This window comes from Callorhinchus milii, unplaced genomic scaffold, assembly GCF_018977255.1.
Source record: "Callorhinchus milii isolate IMCB2004 unplaced genomic scaffold, IMCB_Cmil_1.0 Scaffold1, whole genome shotgun sequence".
Lineage (NCBI taxonomy): Eukaryota > Metazoa > Chordata > Chondrichthyes > Chimaeriformes > Callorhinchidae > Callorhinchus > Callorhinchus milii.
This window is the reverse complement of record NW_024704742.1, coordinates 101,940,414-101,958,108: the sequence shown is the minus strand read 5'-3', so window position 1 is coordinate 101,958,108 and position 17,695 is coordinate 101,940,414. Positions and strand designations below refer to the sequence as shown.

At 40.6% G+C, this 17,695-nt stretch overlaps 1 protein-coding gene across 1 annotated transcript in view; it reads right to left on the bottom strand.

The window, feature by feature from the left end:
* The window catches only part of dtwd2 (DTW domain containing 2), a 63,209-nt gene extending 45,887 nt beyond the window's left edge, over positions 1-17,322 (bottom strand). Inside the window, exons 1-3 of the mRNA XM_007897366.2 lie at positions 17,129-17,322; positions 14,970-15,060; positions 11,403-11,497 (exon numbers count right to left, since the gene is read on the bottom strand). Coding sequence (XP_007895557.2) covers positions 11,403-11,497; positions 14,970-15,060; positions 17,129-17,322 — 380 coding nt within the window. The remainder of the gene's footprint in view (positions 1-11,402; positions 11,498-14,969; positions 15,061-17,128) is intronic.
* Between the last annotated feature and the right edge of the window lie 373 nt (positions 17,323-17,695).

The following is a 17,695-nucleotide window of genomic DNA, read 5'->3' as shown; positions in this document are numbered from 1 at the left end:
TACATTGGGGATGTACTTCCTACAGACTTTTTATACATGCTGTGCAGTCAACTAAATGGCCCTTACGACCAATTTGATTTCCTCCCGTAATATCCTCCTTGATATTACAGACAATCATGAGCTCACCTAAGAGTGATGTTTTTAATCTCTTAACCCTCCTTAACTCATGGGAATTCTGGTATAATTAAATCTCTCTGCAGTGAAGCATGAAGTGACAGGCACATTGATCAATCTTGTATTGTGTCATCAAGCCCAGGATATCAGATAGCAGTATCTGTTCATGAAATATTATGCAGATAAGAGTAGAATGTGAAATATCAACACCTCCGCATATCAACAAGCACGCTGTGATGGAGCCTTTGGAAAATGGCAACTGTCTATCCTGCACAATCTACCTTGTTAGATAAGCAAGGTTACCTTTTGGAGGATGCCATTATTACTGTAACACTTTTTTTATTCCTAACCAATGGGGATTTGATTTCGCTTATTTGGGAAAATTATTCTGCCAACATTAGTGGAGGAATATTGTAATTAATAATAATAATCCTTGCATTTGATATGGAGCTTTTTACATCGTCTAGGCGTCTCAAAGCGCTTCACAGAATATACTGTAAAGTGAATTGACTGTATATTTGTGGATGACATGCGGCAGCCAAATTGCACACAGCAGTGTCCCACAAACAGTCGTGGATTGAAGTGACCGATTCATTATTTTTTTTCTTGAGGGATTATTATTAGGTGTGTGGAGTAAGGAAACTTGCCCAAGGTTTCGCCCTGCCGGGAATCGAACCCAGGTCCCTCACTTGAGAGGTGAGTGCTCTAACCACTTAGCTACAGGACTCCACAATTTCACAATTAATGTGAAAAGTGGCACTCATTTCCATCCCAACCCACCCAATTCAACTCTTTTTGGCAGGGGTGTTCCCAAAGAAATTTGGAATCCCCATCACACAAAGTAATCTTGAGAAACGTCCTCCTCTCCCCCTATATATTGCATCAGAAGAGGGAAATGTGTACTCCACTCCGAAATACTGTGCAATGGTGTTCCTCCTGACTGCCACTGACACTTTTTGCTATAAAGCACATACAGCTAATACCACTTTCCTGTATACTCTGTGAAATGCTTTGAGATGTATCGATGACATGATAAGACTACATCAAATGCAAGGATTTTTATCATTAATCAATGACTATCCCAGTGCAGGACATTATTCACCGCATGACTTTTATATTAGAAATTCATCTGCAATGATTCCTTTACCTGTTTTATTAATTTCTCCCTTTGTGGCCAAATAACCTATCCCTTTATTTTGTCGATGGAAAATGCGTCATCATGTTACATTCACTCTGACTAGAACTGTGGTGTAATCACCAACCAATAATTAGCAAACCCGAAACTAATATACATAAGATATGTATAAACTAAAACCATCACAGCAGTAGCACGGACAAGACCTCTGACCGGGCTTCACTGATCCTTGAGCAACCTTTAAATAAACTGCAGCAACACTGTGCAAAAACAAGTGGGGGGGGGGGAATTCTCCTCTTGGCAACTAAATTCCCTGACCACTAGTTTTAACTTCACTAATTTGCATTGGTGCTGAAATTATTGGTGCAGCCATTTTATACTTTACTGAAATAAAACATGGTTCCTGTAACTGACAACACCCCCCTTCCCAACACCACTCATACTGTTATATCTCCTTAGCAAAATTTCAGACACCCAATCGCACACCAAATTGCATGCAAAATTAGCCTTTCAATTAGATTCATAGTGTATACTTGTCAATTTCAGGTAATTATATGGGAAACAAAGTTGGGGTTTATAATCATCTATCTCATCTTGTTGAAGAGGCATTATCCAACATTATCCACATTTTCAAACTGCTGAGATGAATGTATAATATAGATGTAATCGTCTTATTTCATTTGGATTGTAAACACCGAATTTGAAGCCAAGATTAACCAGCCTTAAGCAAGACTTTAAATTAGAAGAAATTTCATTCCCCCCCTCCCCCAGGAGGATATATGGAAATTAGACTCTAAGATAAAGCAGTTAATGCTGCAGCAATTAACATCTTTAAGGAAATAGCAGGATGAATATCTGGTTAGGAACAAGATATAGATTTATAAAAAAAGTAAAGAAATGCTAACTAAAACTCATTGGTTCCTGGGCTGCTTGAATCATGAAAATGTCATGCCAAGGAAGGCAAATATTCAAGGCTAAATAAAATAGGGTGCAAGATCAGATTCTGGAGTGTAGATTGATATAACTTTGAAAAATCATTCCTCAAAGCAAGATCAGATTCTGGAGTGTAGATTGATATAACTTTGAAAAATTATTCCTCAAAAGAATCAATAAATTTGGTAGAGTCCATGATAGAGTGGACTGTAGTTGGTTTGTGAAACCAATCCACTTGATGGGCTGAGTGGTCTATTTTTGTTTCATACTTATGAATATTCTTCTTGTGAACTTTTGGGACATATAATAACTTTCCCGGGAACATAATAATAATCATTGCATGTGATTTAGTGCCTTTCTTGTCAGGGAGACTTCCCAAAGTATTTTACAGAATTTACTGTAAAGTGTAGTAACCGTGCGTTTGTACACGAGCATGCTATTCCCTTTAATGCCAAAACTTTGGAAGGGTAAATTATCACCAACTAGACGGGAGGAAAAGAAACTGCATAATTCCAACAATTTTATTTAGCATCCATCATGCACATTGAAAAATAACTATCCACAGCTGGAGTCTGTACATCATGAGCATATCATTCAAATTCACATAATGGCCATGCATTTCTTTAATGAGGGCTGTCCCATGTGCACAATAGTAGAGGCGTACACATTTTGTCATGATACACAGGCAATAGCAGAATCGCTCCATCTTGAAATTGTTACAGCCACAGGGGGAATGAGAATCAAGACCTTTACATTTTATCTCTTAATACAGTGTTGGGTTTCTCAAATTCCCATTAAAAAGTTATTTTTCCAGCATATGGATTTAAGCATTTGAGTACATTTGCAATAGGCTAGAAATGTCACACAAATATTAACGCTTGCTGGCAGCTATATAACAACACTGCTGAATAGTGAATACATTACCTTCAGCAAAGTCATCCTACCCTACTATGAATACTTTATTTTGAAATGCAAGCATGCTGTGATAGCAAAGACACAAACTCAAGTTCATGTGTGACTGCTCCTGAATTTTCTGCTTAGCCAAAAAGGAATTTTAGCAATAAAATCCAAAATAAAACAACTGGATTACACCCTATGTAATGTAAATACAACATAAGCATCACATACAGCACATGAGTATTAAAGGAATGCACCTACATATAATGAACAGAGGCCTTATTCTGGAACATTTATCTGAAAAGTTCATCACAGTAAGAATCCAAAAAGAATCTTTTTGTTCAGAAAAAGATATTCATGTTTCTTAAAATGATCACAAGATCTCCTGAATTAGACACCATCTGCACCGTACTTATCCTTACATTTGATACAGTGCTTTATCATGTCGTTGAAACATTTCAAAGTGCTTCATAGGCTACATTGCAGAGTGTATTTTGTAGGTGAACACAACAGCTAATTTGTGAGAGGCAATGTCCCACAAACAGCCATGATATAAATGATCAATTTTATCTGGAGGATTGTTGGCCAGGGACTGGGAAGAATTCACTTCTCTGTTTGATTAGTGCCATATGATCTTTAACAACCACCTGGACAGGCAGATGGGACCTCGGTTCAATGTCTCAAACGTAAAAGAAACTGAAATCTAGAATTTTTAAAACATATTTAAGAAACTTCAGTATGCCATTAAAGAGTGTTGCCTGGAGTATTACTTTGTTTCATAAAGGATTTTACAGTGTTCTGATGTGACAGCACTGGAAATGATGATGTTGGCTAGGATTTCCTGAAAAATAGCAGCCCTTTGTTATCAGGATTAACATTGGATCAAAATGTGTACATTAGGATTTGTGTGTCAATGAGCTATTTATTTATATTGAAACATATAACCACTGGAAAAAATGGGTTACTTTTTTTTAACCTCAGTAACATATTACACACATCATAAATTTTAGTGAACATCATAATTCCTAGTGGGACATGACCAGAGAAAAAAACTAGCATTACTATCGTGTCAGTCACGCAAAGCGATCTCTCTTGAGAGCCAGCACCACTAATCATCTTTTATTAGCCTTTTGTCTCTGCCACGGTGTCTGCACTGTTTGGTTAAAAAAACCTCCAAAACAGACTTCTCATAAACAGAGAACAAAACAAGAAACACATTTTGGGCAGGGAGCATAAAATACAGGGGAACCTCATTTTAACATAGTCCTCTGGGTCCAACATCTTAGAGGCCACGTTATAAGCAAAGCGTGAAAATATTACCAACTTCCAAGTCATCGGTTTGCTGTTGATGTAATTTCCTGCACGCTCGACAAAGACACGATTGTCTGAATGGCCTTCTTCGGTGCCGTAAATTTCTATGGTTTTATGGCTGCACGTGCATGATATCATTTCCTTCAACTTGGTGTTGACACAAGTGAAGACCCCATGCTTGGCTCCTGATACCTCCTCCTCACCTCTTGCTGCAACTGAAACAAGGTCCCTGGCTTCTCACTCCAGTGCACAACTGCAGCGTTGTGTTCAATCTTCAACTCTTCTTTAAACCTTACATTCAGTCCTTCAACAAGTCCGCTTTTCTTCATCTCTGCATCATCGCCCACTTCTGTACCTCTCTCACCCTAACACAAACCTCCTAGCCTCAGTTTTCATTTCTCTAATATCCTCCACACTGGTCTTCTCAGAAAAATCCTCCGAAAACTCTAGATCCTCCAGAACTCCACAGCATGCATTCTCTCCTGTGCTAGACTCTGCATCAATGCCATCCTCGCCAAGCTACACTGGCTTCCTTCTCCTACACCTGTCTCCCTGCCCCCCTCCCCCACCCCACTTAAGATTCTCGTTCTCACTATCAAATGCCTCCACAAAGTGGCCACACCCTATATCTGGGATCTGCATCCCTGTCCTACACTCCGCTAACTCAGGTCTGCTTCATGTCTCCCACCCTTCACCATGGGTGTCCTTTCAGCCTCTTTGCTCCCTAAACCTGGAACTCTCTCCCAATATTCCTCATCACCTCTCATCATTCCAATCAAAACCAACCTAAGAGCCCTCATATTTACTTGATCCTTCAGTTACTTCCATCCTATCCCCCTACCCCCAAACTCCCACTCAGTTTCTGTGAATCACTTTGAAATGTTTTCCTGGGTAAAGGCACTATGTTTGTATTTCCCTGCTATATATATGTATATATTAATTTTTAAAAGCATAATTAGTTTTAGGAAAATCTATCTCCTCTCCAGCTCAGGTGATAGCGAATCCATTACACCAGGGCGATCCAACCTTTTGGCTGCTGTGGGCTGGATTCTTTATTGCTGCTGCCCTGGGAGGACGTTCATCAGGGAGGGAGGCAGCGGAAGTTGGAATGCTGGAAATGGTCTCAGGCCGGATAAACTCACCGGCCAGGTCAGATGTTGCCTGCGGGCCGCCTGATTGACCTCGCTGTATTAAGTCATCAATGTATCATATTCTGGGTAAGATAAAGGGTTAGAGATGCAGGATATGGAAAGGGTCTACTCAGGCTCATGTACAAAATTGTGACCGGCAGCATAACAGGACTGCTATTCAATTGAAATTAGGTACTTAAAACATCTTGTTCAGATTTGTACTTGGCACCACTTGTAGGAATTCTATCGCCAATACTGATTATATTAAAGCATCACTAGAAATAAAGAAATGTTCTGCACAAAGGAGGCTTTTGAGCCTATTATGTCTGTGCCATTTATTCCTTTTAAACCTGAAACTCTGACCACCAGGTTAATGTAAAGGGAACCCATTTTCTAAATGATTATGTCCATAAAATGGGAAACACCCCATTATTGTTGCTCCTCAGTCTTCATTATGTTCTTTCACAGAAAGCCAGCCATTTAGCTGTGGGCATTCCATGACCTTTCTCCACTGGGTAATTAGCAGTTTCAGGCCCAATAATTAATTAGAAGTGACAAGTACTCTTGCAGACAAGTGGTTATACTACATCACCCACTGCTGCTAATAGGGCTTGTAGAACACTGAAAATGACAGCTATTAATACTTTGACAGTGACCAAGCATTTCCTTNGGGGGGCGAAGGGGGAGGGTGTCACAACAATTAAATATTTTTTGAAAAAAATTGAATATATTAAACATCATCTATGCAAGCTGAGTGGCTGGTGTATATTAAAAGATTAGAAGTTAAAGTTGCACATTTTCCAAAATATAGAAGCTGCAAAACTACACTCTTTCAATTCATCCCCATTTTATCTTCCTCATCCAATTTCCTCACTTTCTCTTCTGAAGGCAATGATAGGCTATGATACTGAACAACTACTAAAAATGGTGGTCATTCTTCACATGTGAGCGTAGATGGTAAATATCAGCAAGCTACTTGACAGTGGAGAGATATCACAGTCAGGTTTGATTTTGTCCTCTATGCCTACACATGACCTTTCCAGCAAATATCAGCTATGGCTAATCTGCACCACTACAATTATACAACTCAGGAAAACTATAGGATCACATGATCAGTTTTTGAAAGGGTATTGATTGTTGCTAGGATTTTCTTTAATTTCACAAAAGACCAATCAATATATATATACCCCACACACACACATATATAATAATTGAATGATGTAGCAGCATTGACAACACTTGGAAAAAAGGATACGTCAACTGCTAAATACTATGTCATAACCTTTGATTTTGAGTCAAACATTAAAATGTCACAGTTCTTCATCGGGACATTTCAATATTAATAAACCTTACATTTGATATAGCACTTTTTACGTCAAGAGAATGTCTCAGAGGGCTTCACAGGATTTATTGTAAAGTGTTATGACTGCAGTTTGTAGGTGAATAAATCTAGAGATTAATTACTAGGTTGATATGCGACAAAACAAACACTTTATACTCATTATACTAGCGTCACATATGAACCTACTAACTAAATTGTAACAATCTAGATTTGCTGATAGATTGGTCCCATCACAATCAAAAGGTACACCATGTAAATGTAACAGCTGAGTACTCAGCCTTTTCTTTTTCACCTGGGAAAAACTATTTAAAAATTCTCCTCTATTTCACAATCTTGATGAGTTTCACTTGCAAATGGATATACTTAACCAATTGAATTACAGCATTGATGGTACAGAGACACTCTGATGTCTCATTATTTTTAGTGATAAGCATCACATACAATAAGGTTCTGCTATCAAAAGTTGGTTGGAAAAAAATCTGATTAACTTGATTTTTGTAGCTTCCCTGATGGCCTTGTGCATAAAGATACTGGCCAATGCAACACTAGTCCATGAAGGTTGAAGATTACGGATTCAAATCTTAATGTGTGCTGAGCTAACCAATCTCATTAGGACACTATAATTGGCCTCGGTCCTCCTGGGTTTGGGAAGAATTCCCACTCTTGATCACAATCTAGAAAACCTGATGGGTGTGGATTGAATCCAGCAAATACCATCACGCACTGACAAGGTTCATATTTGAAGAATGGCCCCTTGTGTGAGTGATAATAATCCCTCAAGAAAATAAAACAATAATAACTTGATCACTTCAATCCACGACTGTTTGTGGGACACTGCTGTGCGCAAGTGGCTGCTGTGTTTCGCACACAAATATACAGTCAATTCACTTCACAGTATATTCTGTGAAGCACTTTGAGACATCTAAAAGACGTGATAAGGCACTATATCGAATGCAAGCATTATTATTATTATAGTGACAATACACCTGTGAAGCCATACCCCAGCAGCAGGAAAAAGGCATTAAATGTGTTCATGAGTGCAAGGGAGTGAAAAAAATTGGTGGGATTTAGTTTAAATTTTTTTTTGTCTTAAGATACCGTTAAGAAGATTTAAAAATGGCAAACATCACTGGCAAAATCAGCAAAACTGGTAAGGAAGCAGTATTCCTATTACAGATGTGGGCAATAAATTGCGAAATGACAGTTATTTCAGTTACCAGACACTGTTCAGCAAAAAAGTCAAAATGCAATTTTATATAAAAAAAGCAAAACCAAACAAAACAATATTAAAATGGACAAAACACAAAATACTGCAGAAGTTGGAAATCTGATACAAAAACAGAGAGCTGAGAAGGTCAGGCAGAATCTATGGAGAAAGGAAAGTGAGTTAACGTTTCGGGTCCATGACCCTTCGTCAGAACTGGGGCATGTTGGGAGGGAGAGGTTTTTAAAGACAAGTGAGACAAAGAAGACCAAAAATAAGACAAAGGAGAGAATGTGTTAGTTGATGGGTTAAAGAGGTGATAGTGGCATGAACCAAAAGGCGGGTGGGGAGGGAGGGGGTTTGAAACAAAACTGGGGAGAAGAGGTGTTAATGGTGCAGAACAGGCCACACACCAGAGAGAGACAAAGAGTGTCTGGGGTGATGATTGTATTAATAACAGAAGATAACTCTTCTGGTAACAGAAAGAGGGGAGGGGGGAAGATGAGCTGTTATGGTCTGAAGTGGCTGAAATTGATATTAAGGCCAAAGGGCTGTAGGGTCCCCAGCAGATAGATAAGATGCTGTCCCTCAAGCTTTCGCTGAGGATCATTAGAACAGCGTAGGAGACCATGGATGGAGAGGTCAGACTGTGAATGGGAGTGTGAGTTAAAATGGCAGGAGACGGGAAGATCAGAGTTGACCTTGCGTACAGAACGGAGGTGTTCTGCAAATTGGTCACCCAATCTCCACTTAGTCTCCCCAATATGGAGGAAACCACACCATGAGCAACGGATACAACAACAAGATTACATTTGTATAGCCCCTTTCATGTCGGGAGGACCTCCCAAGGCCCTGGACAGAGTACAGCATTTTAGACCCGAGCTGAAGTCGGGGAGGGAAGGGGAAGGGAATGGCCGATGGCATGACCGAAGAGGAGGGTCTTGAGGCGGGACTTGAAGGAGGCTAAGAAGGGAGCGGAATGGAATTCCAGAGATTGGGGGCAGAGTGGCTGAAGGCTCTCCCTCCAATGGTGGGGCGGGTGGGTCAGGGGACATGGAGCAGGCCAGAGCCGGCTGAGCGGAGGGAACAGGCAGGTTGGTAGGGGGTTAGGAGGTCGCAGAGGTAGGTGGGCAGAGGCCATGGAGGGCTTTGTATGTGAGGACCAGGATCTTGAACTGGATCCTCTGGAGGATAGGGAGCCAATGGAGTTGGCCGAGGGTGGGGGAGATGGGGTCACAGAGTTTGGTGCGGGAGAGGACACGGGCTGCAGAGTTCTGAATTATCTGCAGCCTGTGGAGGGAGAAGTTGGGAAGGCCGACAAGAAGGGCGTTTGCATAGTTGAGCCTGGAGGTGATGAAGGCATGAAGGCAGTATACTACATTGGTTGTAGTACATGTAAACTGCTGTCTTACATGGAAGCTGTGTTTGGGGTCTTGGATAGTGGTCTGGGAGGAGGTGAAAGGGCCTGTATTACATCTCCTGCACTGGCATGGGAAGGTGCCAGGGGAAGGAGAGCAGCTGGTAGTCTGACGGTGGAATGAACTAAGGAATCCCGGAGGGAACGATCCCTTCAGAATATAATAATATAATAATAATCATTGCATTTGATATAGCGCTTTTCACGTCTTCTCGATGTCTCAAAGCGCTTCATAGAATAGACTGTAAAGTGAATTTACCGTATATTTGTGGGCGAAACGCAGCAGCCAATTGCGCACAGCAGTGTCCCACAAATAGTTGTGGATTGAAGTGACCAATTTATTATTGTTTTTTGTTTTGGAGGGATTATTATTAGGCGTGTGGTGTAAGGAAACTTGCCCAAGGTTTCGCCCTGCCTGGAATTGAACCCAGGTGCCTCGCTTGCAAGGCGAGTGCTCTAACCACTGAGCTACAAAACTCCAGAATGAGGAGAGGAATATTAAAATGGAGTTGAATTTCTTTTTAAATAATCTGTCATTGAGTTATGAGGATTTCCAGGCTCTGTTGGAACTTCCAGGTTATCTGCACATGTTTTTATATTATGGATAAATGTAATGGAGCTGTTTCAAATACAGCAAGATACTTGAATCTTTCATTTGTTTGAAGTGTAGGACTGACAAGTGCTGAATGACAAATCCATAACTGTTCAAAAACCTTGCAGCAATTCATGTATATTCCTTTAAATGAGCCTAAAATTAAATTAAATTAATACCAAGGGATAAAGTTAAGTCTGCATTGCAACACATGTACTGCTTTAATAAATGAGCCAGAGATCGAGTGTGTTTTCTAATTAACCCAGATCTAGCCCTCAAAACGCTAAAGCAACTTTGCATGTTCACCACTTGAACGGCTGTGATGACTGGGGAGGAGTGATCTGGTTTGAGAATTCAAACTCTGCATTCAGTCAGATAAATACTCTAAATACTATAGTCCAAATTATAGGACTGCAACAAGAGCCAGCCTGGGAGTCAGTCCTGGCTGGTTCTGGTGGATTTACTTTTTTGGTGCTTCCAATCGCAAGTTACGTGACTTTAGCGGTAACCAGCAGGGCCTCAATGCACATTTTGGGCTCCCTAAGTTTTGGTTCTTGTCAACCTTCACCTAATACCCTCTGGAATTTGGTAACCAAGGTTCAGGGAGAGAGCGCACATTCAATGCTAGACATGGGATGTGTAAGTGGCGTATATGGAACTCTTAAGCCTGCTTTGGAATCATAGGTGTGGCGATGGGATTACACGTTTACCATCAACTGACCAAAAAAATCTTCTGAATCAGAAGGTTGTGGACTCGAGGGATTTTGAGTTCACAGCTGCTTAATGGCTGACATTCCAATGCAGCAATCAGATGAGACATTAAACTAAGGCCCATCTGCCTATTCAGGTAGATTAAAGATCCTGTGGCCAAAAGAAAAATTGGTCTTTTACTTAATGGCTGTTTGTGGGACATTGCTGTGCACAAAGTCGGCTGCTCTGTTTCACCACAGAACACAGTCACTACACTTTACAGTATAACCTGTTAAGCACTTTGGGAGTCCTCCCAACGTGAAAGACACTATACCAAATATAAGATTATTATATGAATGACAGTGCCACCCAGCAGAAAATGTGCAGTTGTATGTCTTTCTGACAGCTGATTTGGAGCGTTTTATATTATTTCATACTGAATTTTTTTAGTACGATGTGTTATTCTTCTAGTTTTAGAACTGTCTTGAGATGATGTATCAGTGGAATTCTTTTCCCTGGGCAGCCAAGGAGGTTATCCATGGTTGCTTTCTTTGGTGGTCCAGCAAAGTTGTGCACCTGGCATCTATTTCCTTGTCAATTTAGATAACAGCAACTATAGAATAGATTGCATCTTTACCTGTCCTCGTTAAACCGGCGTCCAACAAAGACTTTGCATTTGTCTGGTGGAAGGCAGGCAGCTAGCAGTGGGACAGTTCGCAGTACTCTACTCTCCTGATTCAAAGATAAACACAAAGGGATTTTAAAGTTCCAGCCATTAAACTGGTAAAATCAACTCAATCATCAAATGTCAATTCACAATTTTGAAGTCCATTACAGGTTATTATCTTCTCTTTGCAGTTCATATTATGAAAATGGAGCATGCATACCACAAATGACTCTTGAAAACTGCACAATGATGAGAAGGATCTGAGAAATCAACCCTACTTTAACCATTTTATATTCTCCCAAAGCTAGTGCTAAGTTTCTGAGAAATCCTTTGGGAATTTATAAGAATTTATTGATTGGGAGCAGGCATTTTTCAACTCAACTCATGTTAATCATGCAAGCTAAAACCTTAATGGGTAGGGTGGTTCCAGCTGGACAAACAGCGAGAAACTTGCTAGACAGGGCTATCAATGGCAAGCTATTTTGTTTTTAACTGGTTGAACTCAAGCAGTACCTTAATGCACCCTTTTTGGGTCCGCAAACTTTGGCTCTTGCCATCCTGCACCTAATGCTCTCTAGGATCAGCTACATGCTGCATCCCTCCAGGAAGAGAGTACAGACACAGGGAAATGCCATGTGCAGGTGATATATATATATATATATATATGTGGAACTCTCAGTCTGTTTGGGATACTCTTGAGACATGGTAAGGAGTTTCCGAATGTGTTAGACATCTGGCTGACCAAACAAATAATATGTTTGTATAGAAACAATCCTGCTTTAAATTCAGGTTGGGGGAGTGGGACAAAGAAGGGGAAAGAGAGAAAGGAATGAGCGAGACCTTTACTTTGCTTTTAAGAATTAATTAAGATAAAATATGGTCAACGTGTTACAACACGCATGTCGTGGCAGGTCAGCACAGTCCTGTGCTCCACAGGGAACTTAAGCGTGAACACACATCGCACTCCACTGCACAAAATCCTGGAACACTAGCATACTGTGCTATAGCGATAGTCTTGGCCAGCTTTGCTGCCTTGTAAATTATTAAATTTGTACAAATTGGTGGTTGCAAACTTCTTTCCACCTGAGGTCATGAATTAAAAGAGTAACTGTTGTCACATTCTTATTCAAGTTAAAAATAATAGTTTTATTGGTTGAATATGTAAAAGAAAACGATCGGATAACTATACAACAACATTCATTACACTTTAAAGTAACTTCTTGTTAATCACTTTGAGACATTTTGAAATTTAAGTATTATTTATAACTAGAACCTTACTAACACAGTGCTAATATTCTTTGAAACACAATGAATATTATGTTCTCTCCTCCAATACACTGGAACTGTTTCTGATCCAGGCCTCAACCCTTCTCAGTGTGCATGAATTAGCCCCAACCCCAGACCCCAAACCCCTTTGATTTTTACTCAGGTTTTTCTTTTCTCTTTTTTCCTTTCATTCTCTTCTTTTATTTTGATTTTGCTCACTGTTTGTGGGATTGGTGCTGGCGCAGACTGACTATTTAAATATCTGTTTTCATTTCTATTGAGTACAATTTTATTATTTATTTTCAAATCATATTCTATTCTTCTTAGCTTTACGCTCCATTTACGTTCATTTGTCTTGTGATTCGTGTAGACATAAAGAGAGAGCCCTGGAATCACTATGTCAAAGAAACATGCAGTTTTCTCCCAGTTATCCTGGTCTGCAGCCCTGTCCTCTTTTATATCAAGCGTCGTGAGTCTTAAGACCTCCATCCTCACATGGCTCATTCAACCCTCACCACCCCCAAGCCCCCGGTGGATCGAACTAATGATCGTCATCCTCAAGTTCAAATCCCCCCACAGCCTTGCTCCATTTGTGTGACCTCCGACTATCCCACAGACTCCCTCCACTCAGCTAACAGCAGCTCACTTCATGTTCTTCCCCCGACCCATCCCATCATTGGATAAAGTAATTGGATAAAATGTGGTCAAAGTTGCAACAAGTTGTAACCTGACGTTTGGATCTAAAAGAAAATTTAAAATGTGATGTAATGAAAGGGGAGTTTTGATCGTCTAAATCGAATGTTCTGTGCGTCTGCATTTAATGTCAACTTGTTGAAGCTGCAAATGCCTGTTCTGAAGCTAAAGCAAAATGAAAGCAATTGTAGCACTTCTACAGCACTGCTGCCTCAGCTGAGATCAGCTTACATCAGGATTTAAACCTGCAGCCTTCCTAATTTGGACAATTCAGGGTCACACTGGGAATTCGTTCACTGAGCTCAAGTTTTTGCTGTTCTGCAGAGTCTATTTACAGCAAGAGAAAGTAAATATTTATTTGGCAAACCTCAACTGCAAGCTAATATTTATCCACAACAAGAAAATACTGTCACTTTGTTCAATATAGTCAGAAACAGAAATATGGATGCTGTAAATATCACCAATTTCAAAATGAGCACTCTGTACCAGTCCAGCAGATACAAGAGGGGTGCAAATTTGACTCCCAGCTCTATCGATTTCTTCCATCTCACATTGCTCAAGATACTGACTGAAGATCAAATCCCATCCTCAAACAGGAAGAGAGGGATTTTGTAGTAAGTCGCCTCCATCAGGCAGAATAGGCAATGATGAAATCACAAATAGATTACTACACCCAAACTCACTGTGAATTATTCCCCAAAATATTACAAAATAATGTTATAAATATGGCAACACGGAGTCTATATCTGAGAAGCCAATATCAAACTAGTGGGGAGATGGTTGAATGCCAATGAACATTAAACCAGTAGACTGCATGGTAAAGCATGGTGATGCTTCACTATACTGCACCAAATTATTGCAGAGCATAGATTTATGCCTTTGACACATATTTATGAATACAGCACAGATGTTTCCCCTCAGGAAGGAAATTAAATATTGGAAGACGAATCACTTCAGGCTGCTCTTGCTTCCCTCCCGTTGAACTGTGAGTCAGGGGCCTGAGTACCCTCTCGGCTAAGCCAGGTGCAGTTTGGATGCCTTCAAGGCCAGGGATGTTATAGCTTAATGTTTTGTAAGATAGCTATCTCCAACCCCCAAGTGTGACCTTTTTCGTCTGTGATACAGAACAAATGCCAAACCCTGCAGACTCACTGCCAGATTGTACTCAACATTTTTTTTTGTTATTATTATTTAGGCACTATTGACAGGCAGCTGTCCATCAGCAAGTTTAAATGAACCGGTTGCTTTATTCAGCGAATGATAATATTGCTGGTCACACAATATTGCCTCTCTACAATTAAGCAGCTCCAAATGGCTGGAACAGGAAATTGCAGCAAGGTCACTGCAACAAGTTTCAAAACAACAGGGATGACGTTACTTTATTATGATGAGAGCGTGCAAATAGTGCGGAAGACCACCGGTTTTAGACAAATGTGCAGATTTTGTAATAGCTACACCCCATACACAGCTTGGAGAGACTGATGGAAGTCACAGCTGATTTATATGAGATTGTTTCCGCTTGCCCTTTCCCATACTAAACGGATGCTGATCTATGCCCCTTCCCATAGCCTCACTCACCTCTGCTGGATGCTGAACTATATACAGGCACGTCGAGACATTCAAGGGGTGAACTGGCAGGAACGGGCAGAGGCACACCTTCTGAGGGCGGCTGCAATCAAACAGACACTTTAATCAGTTACATATTGTGCTTTTCAAGCTTCAATACCTCAGAACAACCTACCATCCATCTGCAGAAACAAAGTCATGCTTTTTGCCCTTGAAATCTACTGTTTTTGTTGAGTTTATTTTTCACCTGTGACATATTTCAAATCAACCACAATGGAGTCAAAAAGCTCTTGCACAGAAGTGTAAATGCTGCCTTATATAAGATAAAGTAATCCAGGATGTAAAGTACATCTCTTCCAAGGAACCTCATGTCCATCACACCTATGTGAAAGAGCCAGGCTCCAAACCGATCTTCGAGAGAGCAGAGGTTTCGTGTGTTGGTTTGCTACATTTCATTTATTGTTTACTAAAAATGTTCGTGAGCTTTGACTGTCTCAACTGCAGTGGCATTCAGAATGCACAAATAACCTTATTCGGTTTAACACAAAATTAGTAGTGAGCCAATGAGCTATATACAGATGGCTAGCCCCCTACTCTTGTAATTTGTCCAAATTATTTGTTTTGAGTTTCAGATTTCAGTGCCATAACAAATGTTTTGACATTTTAAAAAAAATCTCAAAAACAATGGAAGGAAACTGAAAAGTCTCAAACGTGTGCCAGATGAACAGAGTACATTTCTTGGCTTCAGATCATGGAACAGAGGTCAGCCTGTGATTTTGACACATCTATGCTGGCAGAAAAGGACTTGGCAATATTAACTAAAACAAATGTGTGCCTGCATTTGTACAATGTCAAAATATTTTTTCAGATGTAAAGTAATCATTGTCTATTGTATTCTTTTATTTAAACTTTCTTATTTATTCTAAATCTATTTTTGCATAAATGTTTGGAGGCAGCATAAAGAGCTGTACAGCAGTTATTTTCTGTACAATTTTCTTTACCTCTCAAGTAGGAATTCTTTGAAATTTATAGGACTTCACTGATTTAAAGTGCATTTTGGATTTTGACTCTCACAAGAAAAGTGCTGACTCTCACTGCTGCAGAATCCACCATCTCCCTACTGGATATATTTTCCTTTCTCCCCCACCCTGAAGCGAAAACACACGTTACAGAAGTAGAGATATTACAGATAGTAAGCAATCTTTGCCTACGGGATACAAGCCTTGCAAAAGCAACATTTTCATTGGTGGAACAGTGAAAAATCACTCTTGAACAAAATGTGGTCCCGAAAGAATGTGCCATTTACTTTTCCTCATTCCTACCAGATCTACCCTCCTGGCACACACTGGTTGGGCTAAGTGGCCTGTTTCTGCACTGTACTTTCTGAGTAAAGGTTCTTAGTAAATATTCCCTATCCCTTCCTGTGTTTCCTGGACTCTTCTGCCATCTCACTGAAATCTAATTTTCATGCTTTTTTATCTCTTCCTGTTTTATTTATGGGTGAAATATCCTATCTGTTGATAGGATATTAATAAAATAATAATAATCCTTGCATTTGATATAGTGTCTTATCACTTTTTCGAGACAATTCCTTCCCCAATTCCAGGATACCACTCAACCAAAAAATGCACATTTCTGATACATTTTAGGTGTCAGCTATGGTAGCACTCTCACTTTGACCTAGAAGGTCATGGTTTCCAGCCCCCCCCGCCCTGCCCTGCTGGGACATTCCACTTCAATACTTAGAGGAGTGCCTCACTGTTGGAGGGCTGCCCTTCAAATGAGCTGTTCAACCAAAGTCCTGTCTGCTTGTTTGTTAATAATTCCTTAGAACCCAGGTTCATGGCCACCTGGTGATAACCTGGGGCCTCAGTGTCTCAGACCTCACAGTCAACGATAAAGCCATCTCAGATCACCATTTCATCTACCGTAACTCTTCAATTCCTCTCCCCACTGCCACCCAACACATCTCGGTCTCCTACTCCCCTGGGAAAGAATCTCCTCGCACTCCCTCTCTGCTGCCCTGGAGTCGTCCGAACTCCTCCCCTTCTGGCTGACCTCCCTCACCAACTTATCCTTCTCGGTCACTCTCCTCCACAACTGCCTCTCCACCATTCTCGATGTCCTTGGCCCCCTCACCTCACCCTGGTATACCAGCCACCTCCGCTCACTGAAGGGTCAGGTGCATGCCACCGAATGCACCTTGGCTCAAATCTGATTTAACCGTCCACCGGCAGATCTGGCTGGGCCACATAAAAAAGGCCTCGCCTCTGCTAAATCGTCGTTCCACTCCAAGGTAATCTTGGAGGCCAAGGACAACCCCAGGCTCATCTTCTTCACTGCCACCCTCTGTCCACCCTCTCATGTTTCGACCATCCTCTCCTCCAACTCCAACTGCGAGGAGATGCTGGAGTTCCTTGAGACCAAAATCGAGAGGATCTGTTCAGCTGCCTCTGCCCTCCCATGCTTGACCTTTTGACTGAAGTTGATGCTGACAGGTTTCAAAATATGCATTAGGGGCTGGGTTGTCATGTTATTACATTATTCTTTCATCTTTGAGGCCTAGGTACCTCAAAACTATCTCTGTATGACCATGCTCTGACCATCTGAACTCAATATAATATCAAAGTATTACAACAAATTGAAAACAGTCATCATTTGCTTCAGATCCATTTTAATAATAATAATAATAATCCTTGCTTTTGATATAGCGCTTTTCACGTCGGGAGGACGTCCCA